Raw genomic sequence first — 12,498 nt, forward strand, 5'->3', positions numbered from 1 at the left:
TGTGTCCTTGTGTCCATATATATAAGGTTCCCAGCTGCTGGAAGTTTGTGATCGTCTCTTACCAGAAAACAAAATCAGAAACAGACCTCAGGATAAGAACTCGAATGTCTCTGAAAAGACTTCAAAGGTTTTATTTGTTTCTTTCCTTTAAATGTTCTCTGGAATCGGCAGGGTTTCCTAGGGAGGCCGTTCCCTCGGGAAATTATAGTTTATGTATGTTTATAATATATGATATTTTGACCCGCTTTATTATAGTATTTCTGTGTCTATCAATGAAGCTGAGAAGAAGATTGGAGGCTAATCATGTAAAAGCGTGGACCCCCTGGCCTAATCAGAGCCAAATGCAGAGTATCTGAGATACGTGTTTTTAGTCAGACTGATTTAAATGTTTGTAGCATGATTTAACAATTTGGCAAAGAGATATAAGAAAGTGTCTATTATTTGCTTCTAAGAAATATGTTCTGGTACCTTCCTCTTACCTATCTCCAAACTCCTCATTGGTAAGAATCAGAGAGGACAGCCTTGGCCACTCGGGGTTTCCCAGCAGTAGGCACAGTCCAGAAGCTGCCATAATGAGAACAGCAAAGAAGTCATGGGTCCTGCCCCGGCGAGAAGTCCTCCCGAGAGGAAAGGGAAGCAAGCCGTGGTGCTGTGGTGGGTTTATCACCAGTCTCCTGGTCCATGCCCCTCTTAGACCGTCCTAGTTCTGCCGTCATAGCTGCTGCTGAGGGCTCAGGTGGTTATACAGCTTCTGCAGGAAAAAGAATAATTTTCAAGAGCATTGTGACATGTGGAGACAATAGCTCCGCAGTAGAGAACCTTCTTCAGCGCTTTTGCGTCAAAGTCAGAGGGACGTCCGGTCCCTGGCAAATCTCCCAGCATCCTGATGGCAGCACAGGAGGAGCAGAGGAAATCTGAATGTTCAGACAGTGTGGAAGTGTGTGAACAACATCGTTTCTTCAAAAAGAAAGACTCTGATTGGCAATTCCTCCAAAGATAAAACAAATGTTGAGCGGGTTGATTTTTCCCCAGTTTTAAACTTGGGGTTCTAGGGTTGTCGTCGTCATTTTGTAGAGAGATCAAGGAAAGAAATGTATGTTGTCTTTCAGTTTTATCCTCAGTTCTTTTTTAATATATATATATATATATATATATATATATACATATATATCCTTATAACCAAACTACACATTTATCTGAAGTTGTTTCATGATATAAAAGGAGACACAAAAGGCACAGAGCATACGGGACAAATGTCGGCTCTACCCAAATACTGGTTACATGGGAACAGTGGGCCAACTGTCCCACAGAAAGCCATAAAACACGCTGGCCTGCACAGTCCCCTCTCTTCCCTTTTGGAAGGGCTCATCGGTACATCACAATGGAGCACTGGGGGACAATTAGTATTTTGGCATGCCTGAGTTAGATTGAACACCTAGATCATTCTGTGTCCAAATGTCTGCAGATTTTCTCTCTGAGTGGGTCACGATTGTCTTCTCTTTACGTCTTGGCAGTCTTGGCTTTAAAGACGATAAACACGGCATGAGGAACAGTCTCAATGTTTCATTTTTATTGGACATTTTATTAGACACCAACTAATATTAATATGAGCAGAAAATTGTTCAAAGTGGAACGATATGATATCATATGAGGAGACAGTAATTTTCCTTTGTATGGCATATTCTGTTCTGGATCATTAGGGTCGTACACGTCAGCTCCAGCACCGATGTGTTGGAGCGTCTTTCCACTCTCGTTTCCAAAGCAAACACTGCCTTTCTTTCGCATGGCAGGCCCTAGATTGGGGCACAAGGGTAATAGAAACCTGTATCATTGAGGGAAATGTAACATGAAAGATTTACTAATAAGATCTGAGTCTTGGTGGAGCTGGAGTCGTTATTTCTGAAGATAGGCATGACAAAGATTTCTTGTTTCTAAAGTACATAAAATGGATCCATAAACACAGAATTATTTCTTACTCCAAGCCAGGGTATTTACCTCTAAAAGTCTGACTTTTGACCTACTCTCTCCTGCTCGTGCTGGGTGACAAGAACCCATAAGGGCTGAGGGTTGGACCTTTTAAAGTGGGTCTCTGCCATTGTCGGTCACCTCTTGGGCACCGCAGAATTCTCAGCTGCCAATGAAGAGAGACGTTCTTAAACTCATTGATATAATTCCCTTGAGCTCCTTGAAGAAGGCTGCAAGGTCCTTCAGGATTGTTTGTGGGGCTCCCATCTTACCTGAAGTGAAATACGATCAGATTAACATCGTGCAGTCTGTGCGTGGCAGGAACGTGTTTCCCAAGTTCAAATGTTGTTTTCTTTATTGCAGGTTTCTTTTCTCCATGGAAAACTCCAAAGCCTGTAAGTTGGAATTCCTATGCTTTTTTTCTTTATTTTCATTTACTATGTAAGCCCCTAAAATGAAGAGGGAATTGAGTGGCCTAAAATGTTCTTCCATCCCTGAGATTCAGGATATCAGAAGAACATGACTTCTGTGCTCTCCTGTCCTTTCTTGCCCTCAAATACAAGGACATGCCGTCTTATTTCCTATAATTTTGCCTGGTTTTAAATGTCCTGTGTACTAAAATTACTTCTTAGGGTTGATGTCTTAGAATCCTGCATTAGCTGTGTTACAATACCAATGAGCAGAATATTAAATATGACCTGTTTTCATGTGCACACCCTATATGATGAGCTCAGGTTACATGTGAATTGTGAGGTGTACTGAACCAGAAGAATGCTGACAATATCCTGTGTGATAGACTTACGGTTAGTGCTGGGGGTCGTTCCTTCCCAAGGGAAGATACACATATGCATCCACTTCCCATCTTTTGTCTTCCATTGTCCCCGAGTACAAGAACCACTCACCTTACAGCTCCACGATTATCCCCGCTTTTAAAATATACTTATGAAATGGACACCAGCATTATTCAGGATAATAATGACGAGACAAAACACTTTAAAATCCGTTGTTTTTCCTATCACAAATACTATGTGGTCATGTAGTGACGTTAAGTTTTCGAAACTAACACTAATACTACGGTGCTGAAGGGCCTAACCTGCACATTAAATATGATCTGTAAGAAATTTATTTCCATTTCTATTAACATTCTAAAGACTATAGAAATAAACATATGTGTGCATATGCATTCATATATCCTAGCTCTATATAGATAATGAGTATGTGTATCGTTCTATGTGATTTACATTGTAAACATGACAATCACTCAGAATAGTGCTTCTAATATTCATCTGATGCTAGCAACCTCTACCATCATCACCTAACCTCTCTGGTCCTGCTTCTCTTTCAAAGATGCTAAAATCTTATGACAACAAGGGAAGCTAGTTAGACTTTCACTAGCGATTTTACAAAGCTGGGTTAGCTAGTGACCTTAGTAGTCAGTCTTCGCTTGCCCTAAGGTTGAAACTATGACTCATGTTAACCATCCCTCTATCACTGTAACAAAATGCCTGAAATAATAACTCGCCCATGAAGAGGAGCTGCTTGTGTGGGCTCTGTTTGGAAGGTCTCTATCTATCACGGGCTGGCCCTGATGCTCGGAGCATGGGCAGTAAGCATCACCTCATAGTGAGAAAGCTCCTTTCATCCCAGGTCAGGGAGCAAAAGAGAAGAGAAAAGGATTAGGGGTGCACAGTCCTCTTAGCACACTCTGGCACGCTCCATCTCCCAAAGCCCCACTACTTCCCACGCTGTCCTTGGCCAAGTCTTTAATATATGGACATTCAACACCCAAGCTATGCCAGTATTAATGGCCTAAGTCCCCTTAGCTGGGTTGGCTTTTCTGGATCTCCTTTTATCGTGACTCAGAGGTTACTCCCCTAATAGACTATCTAAAGCCTACAGCTGGACAGGTAGAGTGGCAAAGCAGAACCCTCACAAAGTAGACCCTCAGTTACCACTCTCCCGAATACATCAGAGAGGGAGAGCGGGCTGCTTTGAACTTCGCAAATCACGTCGTGATGGATGCAGTTTTGAAAGAAGTATTTTTAAATGCGTGAAATGAAGTACGACTTATCTTGCCCGGCTTCTAAATAGTTTCATCCCTTCGTCCCCAGCTCTGATCGGGGCCCTGTGGTTAGACACATCTTTATCTGATTTAACCAGCAACCTTGCAGCCTCATCACGGTGCGACAATTATGCAATCTAGTGATTTCCTTATATGTACCACAGTCGCGCAAATTATGTCATTTGGCATAATTACAGCATTTGCCGTCATTATAGTAATTACACCCATAGTCAATAACTCCCAAAAAGATTGTATAGAACTCAGCATACAATTAATCCTGAACCTGTGAATCTTTACAAGAACTACGGCCTGGACTTCCAGATTGCTGGCTGAGTAAATATATAAAGGTCTTTGGTTTCATGCGCTCCATGTAGCTATGCAAAACCCCTGGACTAAGGGCCACGAGAGCATTGTGTAAGGCCCAGCGGTTTAGGACATGGACTCTCAAGCACACCGCCTGGGCTCAGGTGCTGAGCTTTTTCCTGATTGGTTTATGACCTTAAAGAAGCTGCTTAAGGCCTCTGCATCTCGAAGACTCTATTTGTAAAACGGGAGTAATTTCTCTGTCACTGTGGGGATTCTAAGTTAACCCACGTCAAGTGCTTACAACAGCACTTCAACACATTGGGCTAAAGATTACAAACATCTCTGCCAGTGCACAAACCCTTCACGGGTAAGTCACTCCCCAAATGAATGCAATGTGCTAAGTGGTTCATTGGAACAAATACAGTGTATCCACAGCATCTGGGCTCAGACACCTTCTTCTAAGTAAGACTGATGGCAGACTTAGCGTTAAGACACATGCTCAATGAGACCTAGCCTCCTGCTTGGTCTCAACCAAGCGGCCCTCAGGGACTTTACCTAATAAGTAAGACGCTACTAATGAGTTCTCATTGTCTTTGCATGGCAGGATCTAAGCGTGTGTTTCAAACATAGGATCAAACCTAATGCCTGTGTTGCCCAGCCCTACCTAAAGTAGTACAGGAATAGGTTTAGACTTGTTTAGCTGTGTTTATCATGTTCTCAAAAGGAAGGAAACACATTCTAGAAATAGTATTTTGTTGGGGGAAAAGCCTGTCCTATTCCTGTGCACACCCAAAACTCAGAAACTGAACAGAAAAGCAAATGAACACCTCTGTTTTACTATTTGGTGTCTGGGTGGAGACTGTGTTGTCTCTATTCACTCTATCAGAGCCCGAGACTGCGTAGTGTCGGCTCTCCATTCCCTTGGGCATTAACCACTCATTAGTTCAAAGACAGCAAAACCCACACATAAAAACTTCATTTCCATTGTCACTCTAGTGAGATGTCTACAAAGCCTAGTCAGGTCACTGCTGAGACAAAACAGAGAGTCCCAGTAAGCCCAGTTGAGGGGTAAATGTCTGGCAAGTTTGATAAGCTGCAAAGGACCCCAGACCCAAGGGCAGAAGACAGCAGGCACAACAAATAAGAACTGGGGAATGGAACCGGATCCGGATTCAAGGTATCATGGAATCTGGAAAGCAAGGTCTCTCAGAACATAAGGTGGAGCCGTGCAGAACTGACCTTCCGGCCTTGGCACAGGGTGCCTCTAAGCCAGGGTAAACTTTCCTCAGTAGCATCTTGGGTGGAGATCTCAGGGAGCCTCTTTAGAGGGAGCAGGCTAGAGGCAGCGTGGGAAGAAGAGCAGAGGTCTCCTTTCCCAGAGACAGGGCTTTTCTCCAGCACCGCTGACAGACTGACTCGCGAGGTGCATCAGTGCAGGAGGCTGTGGATGCTTTCCTCAGCATCAGCTGGGTTCTTGACTCATTTCCCAGTCTCTGTGCAGTAGAAAATGTAGAACTTGCCAATCTTCCACAGAAACTGGCCCCTAAAATGCCCAAGGCCTTCTTTGTTTGTAGCTTTAGGGTTGTGTTTCAGAACTATCAATATTTCACCCGAAGCATCGTTCCTCCTGGGGTTATACATGAGGAATATGCACAGCAGTGAACCGCATGTGGCTGGAAGAAAACCCACAGTGGAAGATGGAAAACACGCACTTCTTGAACCCCGTGTTGGCATGTAGCATGTTAACCCTCTCAGACCATACTTCTGCCATATTTACATTTTAGCTTTTCACATCCTAAATGTGGAATCAGAACTAAGAAAGTCATAGCTGGAAGGTGTCCATGTGGCACCTAAAAGCAGGTAGACAGGTCATTTAAGAAAGATGCCTTTAGACACAGTTGTGACCTGGAATGCCATAGCAAAGTCACCATTATGTATGAAAAGGAAAAGTCCCAGTGGAGCTTCCTGTATGAACCTCTCCATTGAGTCCGAAACTCACATTTAAGGGCTTTTACTAAGCAGAAGTTAAAGGTCCAGTGAGATTAAAATTAACTCCGGTTTTTATGATAATTACAAGATCCCTCCCCAAAGCGTCTGGTTTAAACAAATAGCCCTGCTAGAACTATAAGTTAGTTCTGACCAAGATCTGTTGTCGGGACCTCAGGCAAGCCAATTACCCTCTCTGTGCTTCTAGAGATTATATTTAATATGAAACAGCTGAACTCATCCTCGCTCGCTATAAAAACCATCTAAATGAAATCTTGGGCCGGATCCCATGCAGAAACAATTTAAATTCAGTCTTAGTGAATTAAAGTCAGTAACCTACTTATTCCCAAGTCTGCAATGTTTCGTTTCCACACGAACCCCTGCCACAGTTCCAGGTGGGGGGATGGGCCGGAGGGAGCCCCGCCGTGACCCATGGCATGTCTAGGAGGAACAGGGGTATGTGGTCCCCCGCATCCCTTCCAGCCTTAAGATGACTGGTAGACAAGTTGGAATCCTCACCAAAATATACCCAGTGTAAAAAGAAGAGCAAAAAAAAAAAATGAAGTAAAAAATAGAAAGGTTTATATCCCTATCAATCCATCAGATTTTTAGGAGTCCATATTTTAATTACAAGTTCATCCATTCATTAAGGATGCTTTCTGAATACCTACCACACACGGGACCTGTAATTTGGAGCCGGCAGTGGCAAGTGATACTGGGAGCAGGGAGTGCCATTGAATAGGATCACCCCAATGGCTGGGCCAGCTCTTCTGGGAAAGGAGATGCCTATGTGCATCTTAGTGTCCAGGTAAAGTGAGGGAGGGGGTGGTAGAAGAAGAAATAGAGAGGGGTCTGCAGAGCTCCAGAGCAAGAAAGGGTGTGGGGAGAAGGAGAGAGTCAAGTAAGAAGAACCCACAGCCGGAAGGGAATTGGACCTGGATCCTGAGAGAACCAAAGAACCGTACTCTGACCCCGCCCAGAATTGCAGGCAAGAGGCTACCATCATTATACTTTATAGGGACTGCATGCTGATTCAAAGGAGAGAGGCAGAAGGAAGGTTACTAGTCGAAAAGAGGTGACACTAGCCATGACAAGAGCCTTCTCGCTAAATGGCAAATATTAGCTCTAGCTGCAGGTGTGTCCCCATGCATGGCCAATTAGGAAGCACTTCACTACAGTGCCAGCAGATACATTTCAGGGGACACATTCCCACACCCACAGTGAGTGGGATTTCCGAGAAGGATGTAGTCCGTTGCCCCCGGATGGGCTATATGTACAAACTCTAGAGGAAGCGATAACATATTCAGCTGTGAGAGGGGCTTCAGATGTGCACAGGTGATAAACGAACAAGTGCAGTCTACTTCATTTTCTGTTTTAAGGCGGTGGTATGATAAATTGGAGCCATTGGTAGAAAAAGAACAGATGTTACCTCTTCCTGAATATACATCCCTAAATGATATTGGGATACATTCTATATTTTATAAAGGAAACCATCAAAGAAATGAGGAGTTTGCCATAGATCCCTAGCCACTACGTGGCAAGGTTAAGAGCATCCATTCAAACCCCAAGCACCACTTTCACTTACGTGATTCCGTAGAAATAGATTCTCTTCCTTCGAGTCGTATGTACCAAACTCTTGGGGGCAGAAGTTCACATGGTAGGAAAGTCCTTTATGAACGCAGCAGGGGAAACAGCCAGGCGGAGTCCATCCTCAGTCATGTTCTCTCTTCTTTCCTTTCAGACGATGGACCGGTGGGAGACTCAGGGCAGCCCTCAGACAAGTTTATCTGCTCCGGCCGTACCACAGAACCTGCCCTTCCCACCTGCCCTGCACAGGAGCTCCTTTCCAGACTCAACAGAGGCCTTTGACCCACGGAAGCCTGACCCATATGAGCTCTATGAGAAATCGAGAGCCATTTATGAAAGCAGGCGTAAGTGACAGCCATGTAAAGCCAGGCGACACTGACCATGGCCGACACCAGCCTAGGGGGCGCATGGGGGCTGAATTAATATGGTATGATTTTACCTTCTGAGGCGCAAAGGGATCTCCAAAGTAAGACAGCGGGTCTACCAGGGTCCTTAAAACCTGCCTTTTCTTTTTGATAATTGCATTTTAGTTGACAATGCTTCTATTTTTGTGGGGTACGATGTGATATTTCCATACACGTATACATTGTAGGATGATCAAATCAGGATAATTAGCATATCAAACAAAAGATAACTACAATAAGAACACTTAAAATCCTGTCTTCCACGTAATTTGAAATATATATTATGATCAGCTATAGTCACATTGACGTGTGACAGAATTTAGCACCCTCCTATCTAACCAATCTTTATACTCGCTGACTTAAAGAGCCTGTTGCTTCTAAAAGTATCTTTGGGATTTAAATAGCATTTCCTACTTGGGCCCCTAAGCTCCTGAAGAAATGAAGATGGAGCGGGGTTGCTGGTTTGGTTCACGTCACAAAATAAAATGGAGCAAATTTTTGGAAGGTGTAATCCATTTGACCTGACCTATAAGGCAACGCTGGAACGCATAACCCATTCGAACTCACCTGGAATCTAAAGCTTACATTTTGTCATCTTAGAGTCTTGAAGGCAGTCATTGGAGAAGTCCAAGCCTTGAGTAGAATGCAATCTCAGGCAAGTTTTTCCAATTCAGAGTCATGAATCAATTCGTCCTCAGAGGAGGGAGAAGTAGGTGCCGGTCATCCCGGCCTGAATCTCCCGCTGCCATTTAACGCGCCCAGCTACCTTGCCTTAAAGTTTGCATATGTGTCTGTCTTCCTATTGGAAGATCTTCAGGATTATTTGAACTTTTAATATCAAGTGTACATCTGTTGTGTCCCTTTCTGACACTGTCACCCCCTCCATGGAAACTTAATCACAGGGGTGTATAAAACACGACACTGAGTGCTAAGACTCTGAGCAATGATAGCGAAATCAAGTCTAGTTTAACAGACTTTGGTCCCCGGCACTTCCCTTCACATTCTGGTTTCCCTTGCTCCATCCACCCCCCTCCCCCCCCGCTCCTAATACATCCTTTCCAACTTTATCATCTGAAACATGAATTGTGTGTGGCCTCGGAGGACCTTGAACCCGCTCAGTCCTTTGATGAGCTCAGGGCCCGAGAATGACGCACCTGGCTGCTAAAGGGAAAAGCAAGTATAATACCTCTCCCCATCCTCGGTGACATCTTGTAGGAGTAATTTCGGTGGATAAAACAGTTAGGACAGCGGCCTTCAAAATGAGCCTGTGCGCATGCACACACTTTTCAATCATCAGTTACATCCAAGTTACTATGTTTCGTTCTTCCCTCTCCTGGGAAATGACTGAAAAGTCTCAGGAGGGCTGTGCACTTGGAGCATCTACCGCAGGAAAATCAGAGAAGAGGGACAGTTATGGCTGAATAATGAAGGGTGTATATTTGGGGTACTAGTGGTCATTACAGGGAAGAAAAGATACCACAAAGATCTGAGCCCGGCACTTGCTACATGTACGCTTAAATAGCACAGTGTTTGCTCTCGGTGCTGCGGCAAGACGCCGGAAAGGAACAGTATACCCTGCTCTTACAAATTTCATGGGGAAAGGAACAGAAGTGTAAACGGGGAGGAATACAGAGTAGATGTTCCTACGTGGACGGCAAAACACACCGCAGGACTAAAGTATCACCCCATGTCCGGGCCAGACTTCATGTTTGGGTTGCCTTCAAGGACTGTGATGAGCCGCTTTCTTCGCTGGTTCTTCGCTTCTGTCCTTGTGTGGCTCCCAGAACGAGGCAAAGCCGCCTGCTTTGGGACAGAGGGCAACTTTGCATTGGCTCCACATCTTCTGTCTGAGAGAGTCATGCCCTCAGTTTCCTAACAGGACTTGTACATGACCCTCATCCCACTCTAAAAGGATCCGGAGTTTTGTATCTAGCGCCCACAGCACCGTTCATTTCTGTTGAGTGCCCTTTGTCCTCCTTGCCTGGAGCGTTCACAGCCCGAGCAAAGCAGACGCCTTAACCTCCCATCTTTCTTTGCCATCTCTAGGAGCTCTTTATACCTTTGCTGCTGAGGCAGCGAGGCCCCATCTCCCTACTCCCGTGCCCAAAGCCTGCCCCGGGGCACCGCAGAGCTCAGCGCCCACGTTTCAAGGTCACTCAGGAAGCCAAAGGAGGGCTTTCCTATGCTTCCCTTCTTCTCTGTTATTATGTAACACTCAGTAGGGTATGAGCGAAACACAGAAACCCCGTGAAGGTAAGGAACGCTCCATCCCTGAAGGTGGAGGAGCCAAATGAGCACCGGCCGCTTTCTATCCCGCTATGCGGCTCCTTCCTACGGGCTCCTCCCGCGGCAGCTCCTTGTTCGGCCCTAACAGCCTCCTGAAGCAAGCAAACGGCCTTCGATCCTCTCTATACTGTCCATTTCCAAGTACAGAAACATCTTCTTCTCTCACCTACAGTTTTAGAGCGATTCCTTTTTTATTTCTTTAGACAGTCTCACAAAATTGCCCCAGCTAGCTCTAAACCGGCAACTTTCCACCTCAGGCCCCCAAAAGCAGCTTTAGCTCTACGATGTAAAACTTAACTAGTGGTTGGTAACCCACCGCCTAACCCTCACTTTCAAACAAGACTTTGAACAAAATAACCAGGAAGCATATGAAACCCAAAAGAAAGGCCACATCGCAATTTTGATGGCATATACTTCTATCCATGTCCCTTTGACTGGCATGCACAAGCCTTAGACTTAGAGTTTGCTGACCCTTCCTGGGAGAAGACAGCATTGGTGGGAGTTGGGAAAGTGTGGTGAGAACCCCGATCTGATCTGCAGGCGCTTTGATGCTTTCCTGGCTTGCTGTGAACCCTGGTGGCCCTCTCCCCTTACAACCCAGGCAGAAGCCACCGATGGTGTATTCACACTCGAGCTAGGTTGTAGTTACCAAGCAGAAGGACGCCCCTCCACTTACAAGGGGCTCTACAGAGCTATAGGATGTGTGTTCTGTAAAAAAAAAAAAAACTGGAAGGAACTGTCTGGATTCAAATCCCCACTCCCCCTGCAAATGATGGAAATTTATCAAATGATGTAAACGCTGCCGTGCCTCATTTGGCTCCTAATTAGATTAAGCTGACAGTGAGATGTGCATGCACAGGACATCTCACTAAAGATGCGTTCTTGGGAAAATGTGATTTTTAAACAAAGACGGCCGTAGGCTAGTAGAGTCAAGTGAAACACAACATGGCAAGTACACGCTCCTGAGAGGAGCCAGTGCCACCACCGAGCTTCCGGAGATGTGCTAAGATGAGGGGACAACAGAAAAGGGACAGAGAAAAGAAATTCCCCCACCCAGCAGGGTGGCGGGGTCTTTGATTTAAGAGTGCCAGACATGGCACCCAGAGGTGGCTCCCCAAGGCTCCACATCGATCAGCAAGAATACATGGAGTATTCAGAGTGTGTCTGAAACTCTGGTAGACACTCAAGAGACTAAACTCACAAGAAATAATCTCTACTTATTAGAAAATTCTGGTGAAACACACAGGGAAACCATTTCTGGACAAGACTCTATAACAGAACGCAGTACTAACATCAGAGTGTCCTTGCTCCAACCCAGGGGCTCTGAAATGATGGGAAATGGTTTTTTGATGACCTAGTGACCAACGAGCCCATCTGGGGCAAGTACATCCAAGTGTTTCCAGGGGTGTCCTGGTCTTGATTATCCTGTTGTTGTTGTTGTTATTATTATTATTATTATTATCCTGATTATTAATAGCCTCCCTGCCACTCTCTAGACCATCCTCATCTGAGTGGTGAACTAACTAATTTCCTTTTATTAAACAGTCTATTCAAGATAGCCATTGTGCCTAGGAAAATGTATAGTAACATACATACTGCGGATAAAAAGTTTTAACATCCACTAAGAAAAATGGTTTTTTTAATTAGTCAAATAACTATTTGACTAATCAAGTTTTTGTCTTCAAGTTTTATCTCTAACTAGCCTTTGGGTGGCTTCTGCAGTAGCTTGTTTTGGTAGTTAAATTTCTAGCAAACTACCCCCCACACACCCCTCAATGCCTAGAAATTGTCGCTATGTTCAGATCTAGAACATAGCAAACTTAAGTTGAGAAAACCAAGGTTAGGAGGTTCCACACAGTTAAGTATCAGGCCATGCATTCACATTCTTAGTGAATGCTAAGT

The 12,498-nt window shown here is 44.7% G+C and overlaps 1 protein-coding gene across 3 annotated transcripts in view; it reads left to right on the plus strand.

The window, feature by feature from the left end:
* Magi2 (membrane associated guanylate kinase, WW and PDZ domain containing 2) overlaps positions 1–12,498 on the plus strand; it is a 1,234,898-nt gene that overhangs the window by 1,070,731 nt on the left and 151,669 nt on the right. For all 3 annotated transcript variants that reach the window (XM_050139790.1, XM_050139791.1, XM_050139792.1), the window contains 2 exons: positions 2,329–2,360; positions 8,061–8,250. In XM_050139790.1, the coding sequence (XP_049995747.1) occupies positions 2,329–2,360; positions 8,061–8,250 (222 nt within the window). The remainder of the gene's footprint in view (positions 1–2,328; positions 2,361–8,060; positions 8,251–12,498) is intronic.

Source organism: Alexandromys fortis, unplaced genomic scaffold (assembly GCF_014885135.2).
Source record: "Alexandromys fortis isolate MF-2015 unplaced genomic scaffold, M_Fortis_MF-2015_v1.1 scaffold_38, whole genome shotgun sequence".
NCBI classification, from domain to species: Eukaryota; Metazoa; Chordata; class Mammalia; order Rodentia; family Cricetidae; genus Alexandromys; species Alexandromys fortis.